This window comes from Herpailurus yagouaroundi, unplaced genomic scaffold (genome assembly GCF_014898765.1).
Source record: "Herpailurus yagouaroundi ecotype Mexico unplaced genomic scaffold, PumYag 222, whole genome shotgun sequence".
In the NCBI taxonomy this organism is placed as follows: Eukaryota; Metazoa; Chordata; class Mammalia; order Carnivora; family Felidae; genus Herpailurus; species Herpailurus yagouaroundi.
Window position 1 is genome coordinate 5,728,068 of NW_024412453.1, and position 13,830 is coordinate 5,741,897.

General features: G+C 50.6%; 1 protein-coding gene across 3 annotated transcripts in view; it reads right to left on the reverse strand.

Annotated features, from left to right (window-relative positions):
- XYLT1 (xylosyltransferase 1) overlaps positions 1-13,830 on the reverse strand; it is a 278,553-nt gene that overhangs the window by 134,507 nt on the left and 130,216 nt on the right. For all 3 annotated transcript variants that reach the window (XM_040458947.1, XM_040458948.1, XM_040458946.1), the window contains one exon: positions 6,545-7,052. In XM_040458947.1, the coding sequence (XP_040314881.1) occupies positions 6,545-7,052 (508 nt within the window). The remainder of the gene's footprint in view (positions 1-6,544; positions 7,053-13,830) is intronic.

Here is a 13,830-nt window from a genome sequence, read left to right on the forward strand (position 1 = left end):
GTGTGAAGATGATATCTTACTGGGCGTTTATTCAGAGTTGAAATCAGGGTCTCAAAGAGATATGGGCGTGCCCACGTTCATTGCAGCAATATTCGTAACAGCTGGGATGTGGAAATAAACGAATGTCCGCTGACGGAGGAAGGGATTAAAAACTGTGGCATATACTTGACAATGGAATACTGTTCAGCCTTCAAAAGGAAGGAAAAATCCTGCCATGTCCAACAGCACGGATGCACCCAGAGGCCACTATGCTGAGCAAACTACGCCAGTCACAGAAAACAAACATGGAATGATGGCACTTAAATGAGGCATCTAAAATAGTCAAACTCATAGAAACAGTGTAGAATGGAGGTCACCAGTGCTTGGGAGGGCAGGGAAGGGGCTTCAGTGGGTGTAAAGATCTTTCGTACAACATGGCACCCACGTGTACCGATACTGCATTGTACCCTTAATTTGTGAAGAGTGTGGATCTCAGGTTAAGTATTCTTATCATGATAAAATAAAACAAAGTCCTTTAGTAGCATAAAAATGGGGCGTCTGGGTGGCTCAGTTGGTTAAGCGTCCGATTTTGGCCCAGGTCATGATCTCGCATTTCATGGGTTCGAGTCCTGCGTGGGGTTCCGTGCTGACAGTTCAGAGCCTGGAGCCTGCTTGGGATTCTCTGTCTCCCTCTCTCTCTGCCCCTCCCTTGCTTGTGCTCTCTCAAAAATAAACAAACATTAAAAAAAATTTTAAGTAGCATAAAGTTAAAAAAAAAAAAAGTGAAGTAAGATCATGTTAGAACTGTTCAGTTCCACCATCGGCTCCCATGTCACTAAAAACGACATGTGAAAACTCCCTGCCATGGCCTGTCCTACCCCTGGGGCCGACCCCTTGTCCCTCCGCCCTTGCCACCTGCCCTGCCTAGCCACACTGACCTGGCTGCTTCTACAGGCCAGGCCGTCTGCCAGGACTGTTCCTCTCCCCTGTGGCACTGCCCTCACTTGCTGCTCAGAGAGGCCTCTGTGATCAACTAACTCAAGTGTCCCTATCCTGTCCTCTCTGCATTGTCTTCACGACTTCATTACACCAGACGGCAGGCCCTAGACCCACTGGCTCACTTGCCACCTATGGCCTCTCCTTTTAGGGCAGAAGCTCCGCAAAGGGGGCGCTATCGCCTGGCACACCTCTCAGAGTCACTGTCCATCTTAGGTCAGGGGACTCGGTGGCGCGAGCTGTGCCAGTCGAGACCCCGCAGGAACAACGCATTCTCTGCATTTGCTCACCGCTATGGGTCAGGTCCTGGAACAAAGGTCGGCCGACTAGAGCCCCTGGCTGCCTATTTCGGTACAGCCTTCGAGCTAACAAGACTTTTTGGTACATTTTTAAATGGTTGAAAGATAATCAAAAGAATAACATTTTATGACACATGAAAATTTTATGAAATTCACATTTTGGTGACCATCAGCGAAATTTTATTGGAACGCAGCCAGCTGGTCATTTATTGATCTATTGACTCTTCCACGCAGAATCGAGTGGTTGTGACAGAGACCATATGGCCTGCAAAGCCTCATATTTACAATCTGGCCCTCAATAAACAACACTTGCAGAGGACTGGCTTTCAACACTGCCTACTGGGTGCCCCGTAAGTGAGGGCTGATGATGTTGTCTGGACTCCGCACGGTCTCTTTCCCTCCATGAGAAGCCCAAGAAGCACCTCCAGGACCCGTTTTTTCTGATCCCAGGGAACCATCCCTGAAATGCCTCCTCTCTCCTGGGCTTTGTGCCTTCTTCAACAGGAGCCCCGGAAGGGTCTGACTGGGGCCTCTGCAAATCTGGCCTTTTGAAAACCAAATCAGCCCCGGCCACTTAGCCAGACTGCAGGAGGATATATGCAGTCCTGGGATATGTGGTGCCTTTTAACCTTCCGCAGCTGTTCTCTCATTTCCTCATCATGACGGATACCGCAAAAATCCTGGGCGGGGGTGGGGGGGGGTGTCAGGGTCTCTGGCTGACAGGGGGGGAAACTGAGGCATGGGCCCCAGGGCACGCAGACTGGCCAAACTGACATCCACATGTCCGTCTTCCTCCCGTGCCAGTCTGCCAACCATGCTTTCTAGAAGCCAGCTATGCGTGCTGTGTAGTCATCCCACTGCCCCCGGGATGCAGAGAGATGGACAGCAGACAGCCCTCCCGCAGCTGGCTATGCCATCTGCCACTCTCTGAAGCAGGCAGCCGGCTACCGCCGTCCAGAAGCCCATGCGTCCAGAGCCTCTGGCCTCCCGTAAAGGCTGATGGGTAAAGACCGTTGTCAGCTCCCTGAACGGTTGCCTTTCTATCGGAAACCCCCTTTCTGTCCATCTCTAGCCCTCACACTCGAGCCAGCTTCCCCCGTCAGGTGCAAATGCTCACAGCCCCGCGGCTGGTCAGCTGACTGCAAAGGACTAGCCCACTGCCTGTCACTCACCAGGGAACTGCCCTGTCACCCAGGGGCTCAGGCCCAAGTTCCTGGTCCGGTGGCAGCCCACCCTACCTCCCAGCTGAGAGCTTTCTCTGGAAACGTCTCACATCTTCCCCAGCTTATTCTCCATCCAAACGTGCAGGCTGCAGAAGGCAAAGGCCTTTGGAAGCATGGCTTCACTGGCTTTACCTAGCACTGCAGAGACTGCATGCGGGACAGACTTGGGAGACCGGGGTGGGGGATGGCGGTCCTTCCTCGGGGCATTTTAACTCCAGATGGAGGGAGGCTAGAGGCCTATGAGGCCTTTGGAGGGGGCTTCCTGGTATTTAATTGTTCCAATTGTAATGAGGCATTAAAACCTGCATTACCTAGCACCTGGCACCAGAGTGCCAGCTACAGGTTGAAGAGTCTTTATCAAGGAAACCATTTATTAGAAAAACTACCTCTGCCCCTCCCCAGGGTCAGTGTCTCTCCTATGGTCAGGGCTTCCCGGGGAGATGTGGTCCAGGAAGACTTCCCTGAGGAGGTGGCATTTGGGCTGAGATCTGGAGGTGGGGGGAGGGGTGGTAGCCAGACAAGGTGGGGTGCCACAGGAAGTCAGCATTAAGGAGGCCTTCTATTCGCTCCATTTCTCAATGCTCCCTTCATTTATACCACTGCCAACAGCCTATCCCCCGTCCGCACCAAGCATTTTACACGCATGCTCCCACTGCAGCCGGCAATCCTTATGAAGATAGGGTAGGACTCTTTGTGCCCATCTTACAGATGAGGAAGTTGAGGCACCGAGAGGTTAGGGTCTCACACACCTAGTAAAGGCACAACCGCAATTCAAAACCCTGTGGCTGGAAAAAAACCTCTTTTTCCAGCCCAGGCCACCCTTGGCCTTCCATCTGACATGGTTTCATCTCCATGAAACAGTAGGAGGTCCAGCTGAAGGGACAGAGAGCCCAGCCAATTGTGGGGGCTGCCTGGCTGCAGAAGGGGTTCGGGCGGGTGGCCTGGCGGCTGCAGTGAGAGACCACCACGGGATGATCTCCCACCATCCATGCATCCCCCTCTTGGAGGCTGTGAGCGGACAGACCTCTCGGTGGCTGTGAGCGGATGGCGTAGGGATCCCTCCTCTCCATGGGGACATGCGCTGCCATGCCAGGTGCTGCCTCCAGGAGGCGGAGCCAAGTGGTTAAGTCACAAAGGCAAGGAACGGACCCAAAGATAGCAAACCCGCTCCTGGGGTTCTAGACTCTTCCTTTTCCTTGAGTGCTGCTAGAGTCAAAGGGCCGGGATGGGAGCAGGGGGCGCGAGGAGCAGAAGCCATTTCCAAAGTTGACATTCAAACCCCATTTCCTTTCCTCTGGGTTTTTCAGACTCCCCCCCCCTCCCCCCCCCACAAAGAACTGCTTCCCTAATTATACCCAACTTCCGGCAGCATATCGGCTGAAGTCTGGGTGATGTGGAGTTCGGCAACATGACAAACCCCGTGCATACATCCGTGTGTGCGCATATGTGTATTTACACACATATTACATCTCCCTCCCCTCCCGCCTCCGTTTCCTCATGTAGCAGGAAATAAAAGGGCCATAGGCTGAAGCTCAAATCCCTCCTAAGCAGAGGGAAATCCGGGTGTCATGGTTTCCAGAAAGGGAATACGATCTCCGTATGGGGTGTAATTACATCTTAGCTTTCTGCAGAAGAATAGTTTATGGCTTAAATGCTATTAATTGTAAGCCGTTTTGTTCCACGGGAAGTTGTTCATTGATAACTACCCAATTAGGGTTATTTTGCAATTAGTCTATTCACAGTAAATTTATTGCAAAAGGGGAGGCTGTGGTGCAGCAAATTAATGCATTGCCGGGCTGGGTGTGCAATGGCTCTTAAATGCCAATCTTATTAACCAGCTCAGAGGTCCCGGGAGGGTGTGCCATGGTGGCTGACGCAGTGGAGTCCACGGGAAACCCCCGGCAAACACGCTGCTCAAACACCCTGGGGGTGTCTCAGCACAGGGTGGGAGCCCCTGGCCTCCACTGGCCACTTCGGCTCTCTTGTTTCCCCATTACCGCCCTCCCTTCTCCTTGCAAGGGCTACTGAGCATCAAGAAATACCGCCTCCAGGCTGCAGGCATCCTCAAGGTCCAACGGTGTGAGCTAAAGTGAAACCTTCTGCCTCCTGACGAGGGAAAGGCTCTTCGACCCGAGTTCCAATCCCAGCTCGACTAGCCACACACCTCTCACCACGTCCTAAACATCTTTCAGGAGCAATTTCCTCATCGATACAAAGGGCTGATAGCAGACCTGCCTCCCAGGGCTGTTGTGAGGCATCAATGACATAAGGCACAAACCAGGTGGAAAATACTACTACGTGAGATTAGGATCTAGCAGGGGTACGCGCACTGCGGCCCACAGGCCAAAGCCTGCCCACCGCCTGCTTTTGTACACAGAGTCTTCTTGAAACATAACTAAGTGCTCTGTGCACGTATTGCTCACGGCTCCTTTTGCGCCATAACAACAGAGTCGGGTAGATGGCACAGAGACTGTATGGCCCGCAAAGCCTCAACTGTTTTCTCTCTGGCCCTTTGCAGAAACAGAGGGTTGGCCCCTGGTAGAAGGAGTACCCGGTATTATTTTCACCGAAGGTCGTTCAACTCAGGCCTCCGACACTTCTCTGCTGAGTCACGTGCCGGTAAACACAAGATTCTGGAAACTTCTTCCTCCACTCATTCATCCCTACACCCTATCAGCCAAGTGCCATCAAGAATATAAATGCACACCGCATGGACAGCTCAGACTAGGGTTGAAATGCAAGGGAGAAATGAACCTTTTCTTTTTAAATCTTTCCACTTAAGAGAGTAGAGTCCAGATACACGTTCACAACTGAAAACTCAAAAAAGTACAGATAAAACATTGAGAACGAATCCAAGGTTGTCTGCACCCTGCACAAAGGGGAACCAACACTTAAGGGGTTTGCTGCATATCCCTTCACACCTCTTACACACATTGCTCCTATCTCACCTAAATCCTAAAAAGTGGAAAAAAAAAATTAGGCTCACGACAGTGCTAACGTCACAGGATGGTAGATGAGATGAGCTAACATGAGCTAACAGAATGCTAAGTGCCTCGTGCAGTGCCTGGCACATAGCGAACACTCCCTAACTGCCTGTCCCTTGCAGGCACTGGAGGAAGTAATACACACCAAGAAACACATGAGATCCGGTCAAGGGCACGAGGTCAGGTGCAGAAATACAATGAGTAACACTTCACACCTTCTGAACCACCCCCCACACCCTGCTGTGCTTATGAACACCTGTTATAGCCCCAACCTCTCCCTCTATCACAGCAAGACATCTGATTTGTCACTGGCCATCAGCACATAGAAGAGTCCCCAGTACAGGGCGGGAAGTGGGGAGAGACAGATGGTGGGAAGGAGAGAGGAAGGAATTTTAGATAGAGAAAACAGGAAGGTTGTTTTTGCAGAGCCTCCCAAGTCAATGTAACCGATTAGAAACCTTTCAAATCATATTCAATTAAAGTAATATTTGTGTCAATCTTAATCCCAATAGTCTGTGGAGAGAGAAAAAACGAACGCTATAAATGCGATCACCTCGGATTCCACATCAGCCCTGATTTTGTGTCTTTTACCCATTGCCATAATGACGATTGGCTAAAGCTATAACCAAAGGTAACTTGATTTTTCCAAAGCTTTTCTTATACAAAAGTTCAGAATTCAGACACTCCCAGAAGAAAAAATCTTTTGTGTTGATCAGGGGTTTGGAAAATAGGGTGGTCCCGGGGAGCCGGGGAGGCTCAGTCGGTTAAGCATCCGACTTCAGTTCAGGTCATGATCTCGTGGTTTATGGGTGCAAGCCCCACATCAGGCTCTGTGCCGTGACAGCTCAGAGCCTGGAGCCTGCTTCCGGTTCTGTGTCTCCCTCTCTTTCTGACCCTCCCCCACTCACGCTCTGTTTCTGTCTCTCTCTCAAAACTAAACAAACGTTAAAAAAAAATTAAGAAAAACAGGGCAAAATAGGGCGCTCCTTCTCAGAAGGTCTGAGAAATGGGAGCAGAACGGCACTGAGCAGGAGGAGGAGTCGGAGCCAGGGCTCGAGCTTACCTTCCAGGGGGCAGAACCGAGTCACCTTCTTGGGCATCAGCAGCCCGAGCTTGTGGCGGCAGTAGGTTTCCCCGATCTCCTGGCGGCAGTGCTTGGACTTGGCACGGGACAGGGCAGAGATGGCCTCCTTGCCCGAGATGTCACACTTGGGGGGCTGGTCATACTTGATCTCAGGGGAGCTGCCCCCGCTTTTCCTGCTGTGGGGCTGTCTCGGGACATCCTTCCCACGGCTCCCGTTCACGGCGGCTTTCTCACCAGGAGGCAGCACCTCGTTGGTGCCCTTGCCCGGGAACGGATGCCCCTTCCCCTTCTCCTCCTCCAGCTTCCTCTTCAAGAACTCCTTCTGTCTACTCGGGGCCTTCTTTGCCAGCTCAGGCTGGTGCTTTTGCTTTTGAGTCCTAGGTGCAAAGTTGCTGTTGTCCACATTCTCAAAATCTTTGGGGACGGAGTTCTCATTGTTGCTGTCTGTTCGCACTTTCTCTTTCGGCCGGTGAGAAACGTAGCCGTCCTGGAGAAGACGGGAGGAAACACAGAGGACAAATGTCACTGAGCGGTCGTGCCAAGTAGGTTGGCCCCTGGAGAGTGGGGCACATAGGTTTGGAGGTCTGGGCCCCAGTTTCGTGTGATACCTTCGCTATGGGCTTAACTTAAGGTAGACTTTGCTCTCCGGACCTCAGTTTCCCCATCTGGAAATAAAAGGATGTTCCAACTAGGGACCAAGACTTTGAAAAATCTAAATGCTATGTCCATGGACCCCAGTGCTTTGTAACTAACCGCGCCTCCCTTTCAAGTAAGTTTCCTTAATTGTTTCTGCCCCTGGGTCCTGGATATTCTGTTCTAGTTTCCTGTTTACATTCTAGCAGAGAGTGCTGTGATGGTTTATTTAAGGGCTGGGAACGTCATAAAAAAGTTATAAGGGGAAAAAATATAGGCAGGATATTATATATAATCTACTGCCTTTGGACATACTCAGAGGTCTACACCCATATGAGAAATGAGATGGAGCCAGAGTGAACTCTGAGGGAGAGACGTCCTGGCTGTTTTGGAGGAGAAGCACCTGTTGCATTATGATCTTTACAATGAATCCTGGGCGGGGAGGCAAACCTGTAACACTCTTGTGTTTGGACTCGACTCCTGATGTTTGTACCTGGAGCAGAACTGATTAAGTCACCCGGGTGTCAGGAGAAAGGCCAAGAGTCCTTCTGGAGACCATGCCTGCTAGGGATCTTTCCAGGAAGGCCCCCAACTCAGCTTCTCCGTGCCTAGGCGGGCCCTGGCCGTTTTGAGCTCATAGCAAATGTACCATTCAACGAACACCCTGCATCATTTCCAAAACAAGTTGCTTCTGAGTAGAGCCCATTACCGAGGCCTTAACCTGAAAAGAGTACCCACTGTTCCAAAGCTAGATCCAGAGGGGACTTCTAGAGCCACAGACGATGCTAGTTGGCTCCATAAGTCTACCCCCGTTGCTATAGAAACACAATGGCCATCAGTAGCAATTCTGAGGGAAGAATCCCCTTGGGTTTTCCTAAATGTGCCTGTTAACAATTGACGGGGAAGAAGATGGTCGAACGAAACGGCAGAGGTGGGGCTGGGGCCTGTGAGTGGGCTGAAGTGCTCCATGCAGCTCCTACTCTAGCAGGTGGGCAAACTGTGGCCCCCGGGGGCCTAATCCTGAGTGCCATCCACTTCTGTAAATAAAGTTTTATTGAAAAACAGCCACCACTGTTGGCTTATGTACTGTCTATGACTGCTTTCCCGCTCCAACACCAGAAGTGATGGTTGCAATACGATCCCTTTGGCCTGCCTAAATATTTCTATCTGGCCTTTTAAGAAAAAGTAGGCAGACACCGGCTCTCCAGGAGTATGGGCTCAGGAGGTTCCTCTTCCCCTGGGCTTGGTTTACATCCCTGTGCCCACTGTCCCCATGTGGCCTAGTAATGGTCTGGAAAAGAAGTCACATATGGCTGCCTGCTTGTTGCCTTTGCCCCATCTCTCCAGGATCCAGCACCAATTTCTCCCGGACATCACTAGTCTTCTCATTTTGCATGTGAGGGAACTGACCGTTCGTGAGCTTGCCCAACATACCCCAGCTGGTTGGTGGTGAAGCTGGGATTCGGCTGCAGGCCCCATGGCCTGGGTTACCAATTCCCCTACCCACTTGCAAGAAGCTATAGAGCCCCGTGGACCCTCATTCACTCCGGCTCCTTGGGCACTGCAGCCTGGCCTCCAACCAGAGTCCCTTCCCATCCACTCCAGCCCAGCTACGTGGATCTGGAATAGGCATGCCACCTCCAAGGAGCCATCTCAAGTCTGGCCAGTGGCTCATCAGGATGCAAGCAGTCACACAGAAAGAGGGACGGTAAGTAGGGCCACAAGGCAGCAAGAGCCAGGAGGTAAAGGTGTAGGAAGGAGGAAGCAGCCACCAAGAAGGGAGAGCGGAGTCTGTACTGGGTCCCAGCACAGCTGCTGGTGATACACAAGTCTTCTATCCTGGTCTGTGAAGGGCAAAGTGTCAGCTCTGACCCCTGCTTCCAGCCTTTTTTCCCTCCCCACACTTCTTCCAAGAAATCACCCTTGCTGAGACGCCACACCTCTGTTCTTATAACCTAAGTGAACCCCTCTGAGTTCCTCTTTTCCCTTCTTCCTGTCCGGAGGCCCTTACAGAAACCCAAGCAGCCTCTCAGCCACATTCTTGAGCACTTTCCACAAGTCACACACCACAGACTCAGTGGCTCACAGGTATCACTTCCTGGATACAGTCACCCCATAAGGGTTACTGTCCTTGCCACTTGACACAAAGAGAAGCTGAGGCCTGTCGCTCTAACCTTCCTGAGCACATACCAGGTGCCGGGCACCAAACTAAGTCCTGACATGTGGGGTGCCACTCAACCTTTAAAAACAACCCAAGGCAGGTACTGCGCTTCTCCCATCTTACAAAAGATGGGGGGGGGGGGGAGAGCTCAAGGATGCTCAGTGGCCTGCCCAAAGTCATCTGGGGGAGGAAGTGAGATCGCACAGGTCTGCTTCTACAACTTGCTACGGTGCACCACCCCTTCCGTTTGGCTGGGAGGTAAACTGAGGAGGAGTGAGCTCCCCCTTGTCTACTGCGGGGAGTGGAGGGGCGGTTTCCCTCTTTGTTCATCTTAGCCCAGGCTGGAATGGAAATGGGTCTTGGGAGGCTGGATTTCCAATAAGGCTCTTGACCAACACTTCAGTTCTTTTTCGTCTCAGCACACGGTAGGGCTGTACTTCCCATACCCTGCAAATCAGGCACAGCCGAGCAACATGCTGCGGCCAAGACAAGCGGAAGGAACCAGGGCACGGTTTGCCACATTCCCCTTTCCTCCATAGCATCCCACCACACTCCTGATGGTGAAGGTCCGGCATCCCCGAGTGAGCCTAGTGTGGAGCGGGGACCAACTCTCATACCTCTTGCACTTTTTCCCTCACTGACTCACGGGGATCTTTGTTACGGCAGCAGAGTAACTCATCCTGACTGATACAGGAGCCAACCTGGGCTGCTTTCTTCCTCCGAGCGGTCCTCAGATTCAGGAGTCAGTTTTGGGGTGCCTTTTTTCGTTTGGTTTTGCCTCTGACAGAAAATCAGTTCGATGACTACTGCTGTCTGAAAACATGAATTTCAGTTCTGACCCCTAGCTCGTTTTCTAGGAGTTAACAAGAAGGTGGGAGTAAGCGGAAGAGTCTCTGTCTTTGCAGCAATGTGTATCCTCTCTCATCACACACAGCCCAAGTGTTATTCTGGGGTTGCTCTCTTTCCTCATTAAGGGAGGATCACAAGTCTGAGCAGAAAACCTCCATAAGCCACCGATTTCAAAAGCTCTCATTCTCTCTCACTTTCTGGAAGAACTTCTCCAGGCAAAACCAGACACAGGAAACACTGCAATCAATGAAGCTAATCTGACCATCGGAGAACATCTGATTCCTCCAGTTAATTTGTGATATCAGGGCCAGGCGCCACCATCAATTCTAATATAACTCCTGATTAATGCGTCATCTACTCAGAGAGGCCCCCACAATGGGAATGGTTGGCTCTGTGTCGCCCTGTGGCCTTCTGCCTGGCCCCAGACGCTCCACAGCTGCCAAAGGAAATCAAAAGATTCCAGGGGAAGAGGGAAGGGAAAGATTTGTCTTCTGGAATGAAGAGTTCAAAGATACTAGACAGCTTCCAGAAAGGTCAGTGAGGGGCACATTCAATGACAACCAGGAGTCATTCAGAGGTCTGAGATCTCCTGGCTCATGGAGTCAACTCTACTTTCTACAGTAGCTGATGAATTCTCCCTCGGCTTGTACCCACTCTGTTCTTTTTAAAATTTTATTGTGGTATCAATGCTTAACATAGGATCTACTCTCTTAACCCATTTTTAAGCGCATGATGCTACATTGCTACCTATAGGTGTGATGTTGTACAGAACATCTCTAGAATGTATTCATCGTGCGTAATTGAGACTTTATGCCACTTGATTAGCAATTCCCCATTTCTGGCTCCCCCAGCTCCTGTCAACCACCATTTTATGGATTTGCTGAGTGTGACTATTTTAGCTGTCTCGCCTAAGTGGGCTCATACAGTATTTGTATTTCTGTGACTAGCTTTATTTCATCTTGCATTGTCTTCCAGGTCCATCCATGGTATTGCATATGGCAGGATTTCCTTCTCTTTTAAAAAAAAAAAAAGTTTGAGAGGGGGAGGGGACATGCATGAGCAGGGGAGGGGCAGAGAGAGAGGGACAGAGAGAATCCTAAGCAGGCTTTGCACTGTCAGCACAGATCCCGATGTGGGGCTCGATCCCAGGGACCATGAGATTGTGACCTGAGCTGAAATCAAGAGTTGGATGCTTAACCGACTGAGCCCTCCCAGGCACCCCAGGATTTCCTTCTTTCTTAAGGCCAAATAATGTTCCACTGAATGTACACACCACATTTTCTCTATCCATCCCTCGATGGACGTGAGATACTGCCTGACCTTCCCAGTAACTCTTCACCTGCACACCAAGGGTCAACAGCTCTCTGTTCTTCTCTTCTTTCCCCAGAGAATCAAGACCCAGACATCCAAATCCAGGTCCCCTTCCCTACGAAAACCAACCGTGGGAGGTTTCTAGGCAGATACAATCAAGATAACCATCCTGTCCTCAGCACTCACATCCCCTCCTACCGTGGCCCTTCATACACCTTGTGTCCTGAATCCTCTCAAACAACCACGGAAGCAGGCAGGAGTAGTCCTAATTGAGGGAAGGACATGAAGGCAGAGGGAAGGACATGAAGGACAACCTGACCAAGTTCATGCTGCTAGAAATGAAGTGACTCAAACTCCTTGTGCCTCAGTCACCTCATCTTGAAAACGGGAATGATGACAGTACTTACCTCATGGGAATTTTAGTGAGGATGAATGTTATGTAAAACTTCCAGAATGTGCCTGCCACCCAAAGCAGGAAGAAGAATAACCACTGAATCCAGATTAGGTTTGCTACCAATGAGCACTGGGCCTCAACCATCTCACCCCTGACGGTCTCTGCCTGCAGGACAGATTGGTTATTATTTTCTCATTAGGATCAACTAGCTGTGTCCCCTTTATTCTTAACCAATTCAACACTCTCACCTTGAGTTATTTATGCAAATGCAACCCTTTGACTTATTTTATTTTAATGTACTTATTACAATGATTGTACATTCAAATGTTTGCTTGAGAGCTCCAAAACTCTAATTGCTCTGCTGATACCTTATGTCTAGGCTGCCGCTAGAATCCATTTTTATTCTAGAGAAATAATTAAATGCAATAATGTCCTCTATTCTTATTCAACCTTGGGCACGTGTGGAGCCAATTTCAATCAGGGAGAAATATGCTAAACCCAGTATGGCTCCAAGAGGCAGGTTATGTGACCCGGGCTGCTGTTTGGAGGTGAATTAAGGATCCATGTCTGTTTCTCCTTGGTTTTCCCATGTTCCGATTTCAGAGCGGGTCTCTCCTCACCCCATTGACTGAACCTGGGCCCCTTGTTTCTGCTTTAAGGAGGTGGCGGGGGGTGGCTGTGTTTGTTTTACAACTACCCGCTCACTGATACACCGTCACTCTTATTTTTTGTAGAGAAAGAACACTGGACAGGGAGGGAGAAGACCCGGGTGGCTGTCTTGCTTTGGAGACGGTCCAATTTTCTCTGTAAAATGACAGGTCCTGTATACGTGTTCCTCAGCGTTCTCTGAATCAGCCACTAATCAACACGACTGACTCACAAAGTTCTGCCATTCCAGCTCAATGAGAAGTCATTCGTGGACTGTATGAGATCAGGGACTGAGAAAGAGATGGATACTCCCAAGGGCATCATGTCTCCTTCCTGACTCATTCTTGATTATTGTGTCCAGGGGCCCTTGGGCCTGGGAGGCATCATTTCACCTCTCTGTGCCTCAGTTCCCTCATCCGACCCGGGGGGCTGAGGCTGGCACTGTCCTCCCAAGAACCAAATTGACGAAACACAGAACACAGGGCTCGACACATGCCAAGTGCCGAGGAAACATGCCATCTATTAGAAAATACACATATGGCACTTACATGTCCGAAGCTCTATCCCAAGCCCCTCTGCACGTACCAGTTCCCGTAATCCTCGTGATGACCCTATCAAGAAGATGCTCCATTTCTCTCCCTGTGTTTTGGATGGGAGCACTAAGGTTCAGGGATGTTACGTGTCTGAATCTAGATCTAGGAAGGGGAGGAGCCAGGATTTGAACCCAGGTAGTCGGGGTCCAGTGGTCATGCCCGCCAAAACCACACTGCCTCTCAGCAGCTATTAGGAGTAGAGATGATGTCAAAGGGACAAGCTGTCCCACCCGCTTGCTCATCACGACCAGTTTATGGCTTCCTTTTGTGCCATGTAGACGCAGAGCCAGATGACTGGTGGTTTGCTGTTGAACCCAGTGTCTGAGGCTTCATTCCCATCACCAGGGTGACTGAGGCCACTAGGGGAGAAGCCCACACTTGCTTCCAAAAGGACCTCAATGCCAGGGTAGGTGAATGGTGGAGGGGCAGTGTGCATGGTCGTACCCAATTCGAATACGCAAGTACCCAGGCTGCCAATGCAAATAGACCTAACCCAGGCCTCTCACCCAAGCTCGTTGGCATGCACTGCACATGGCTTGGCTGGCCAGTACTGAGAAGCCCGTGGGCCATGATGGGCATGGGCAGGCCCTTCTTTAACAGAACCCTAAATAATAAGCCTGGTGCGAATTCAGCTCAGCGAATTGAGTTATGTTAACAGGAAACACAGCATGGGATA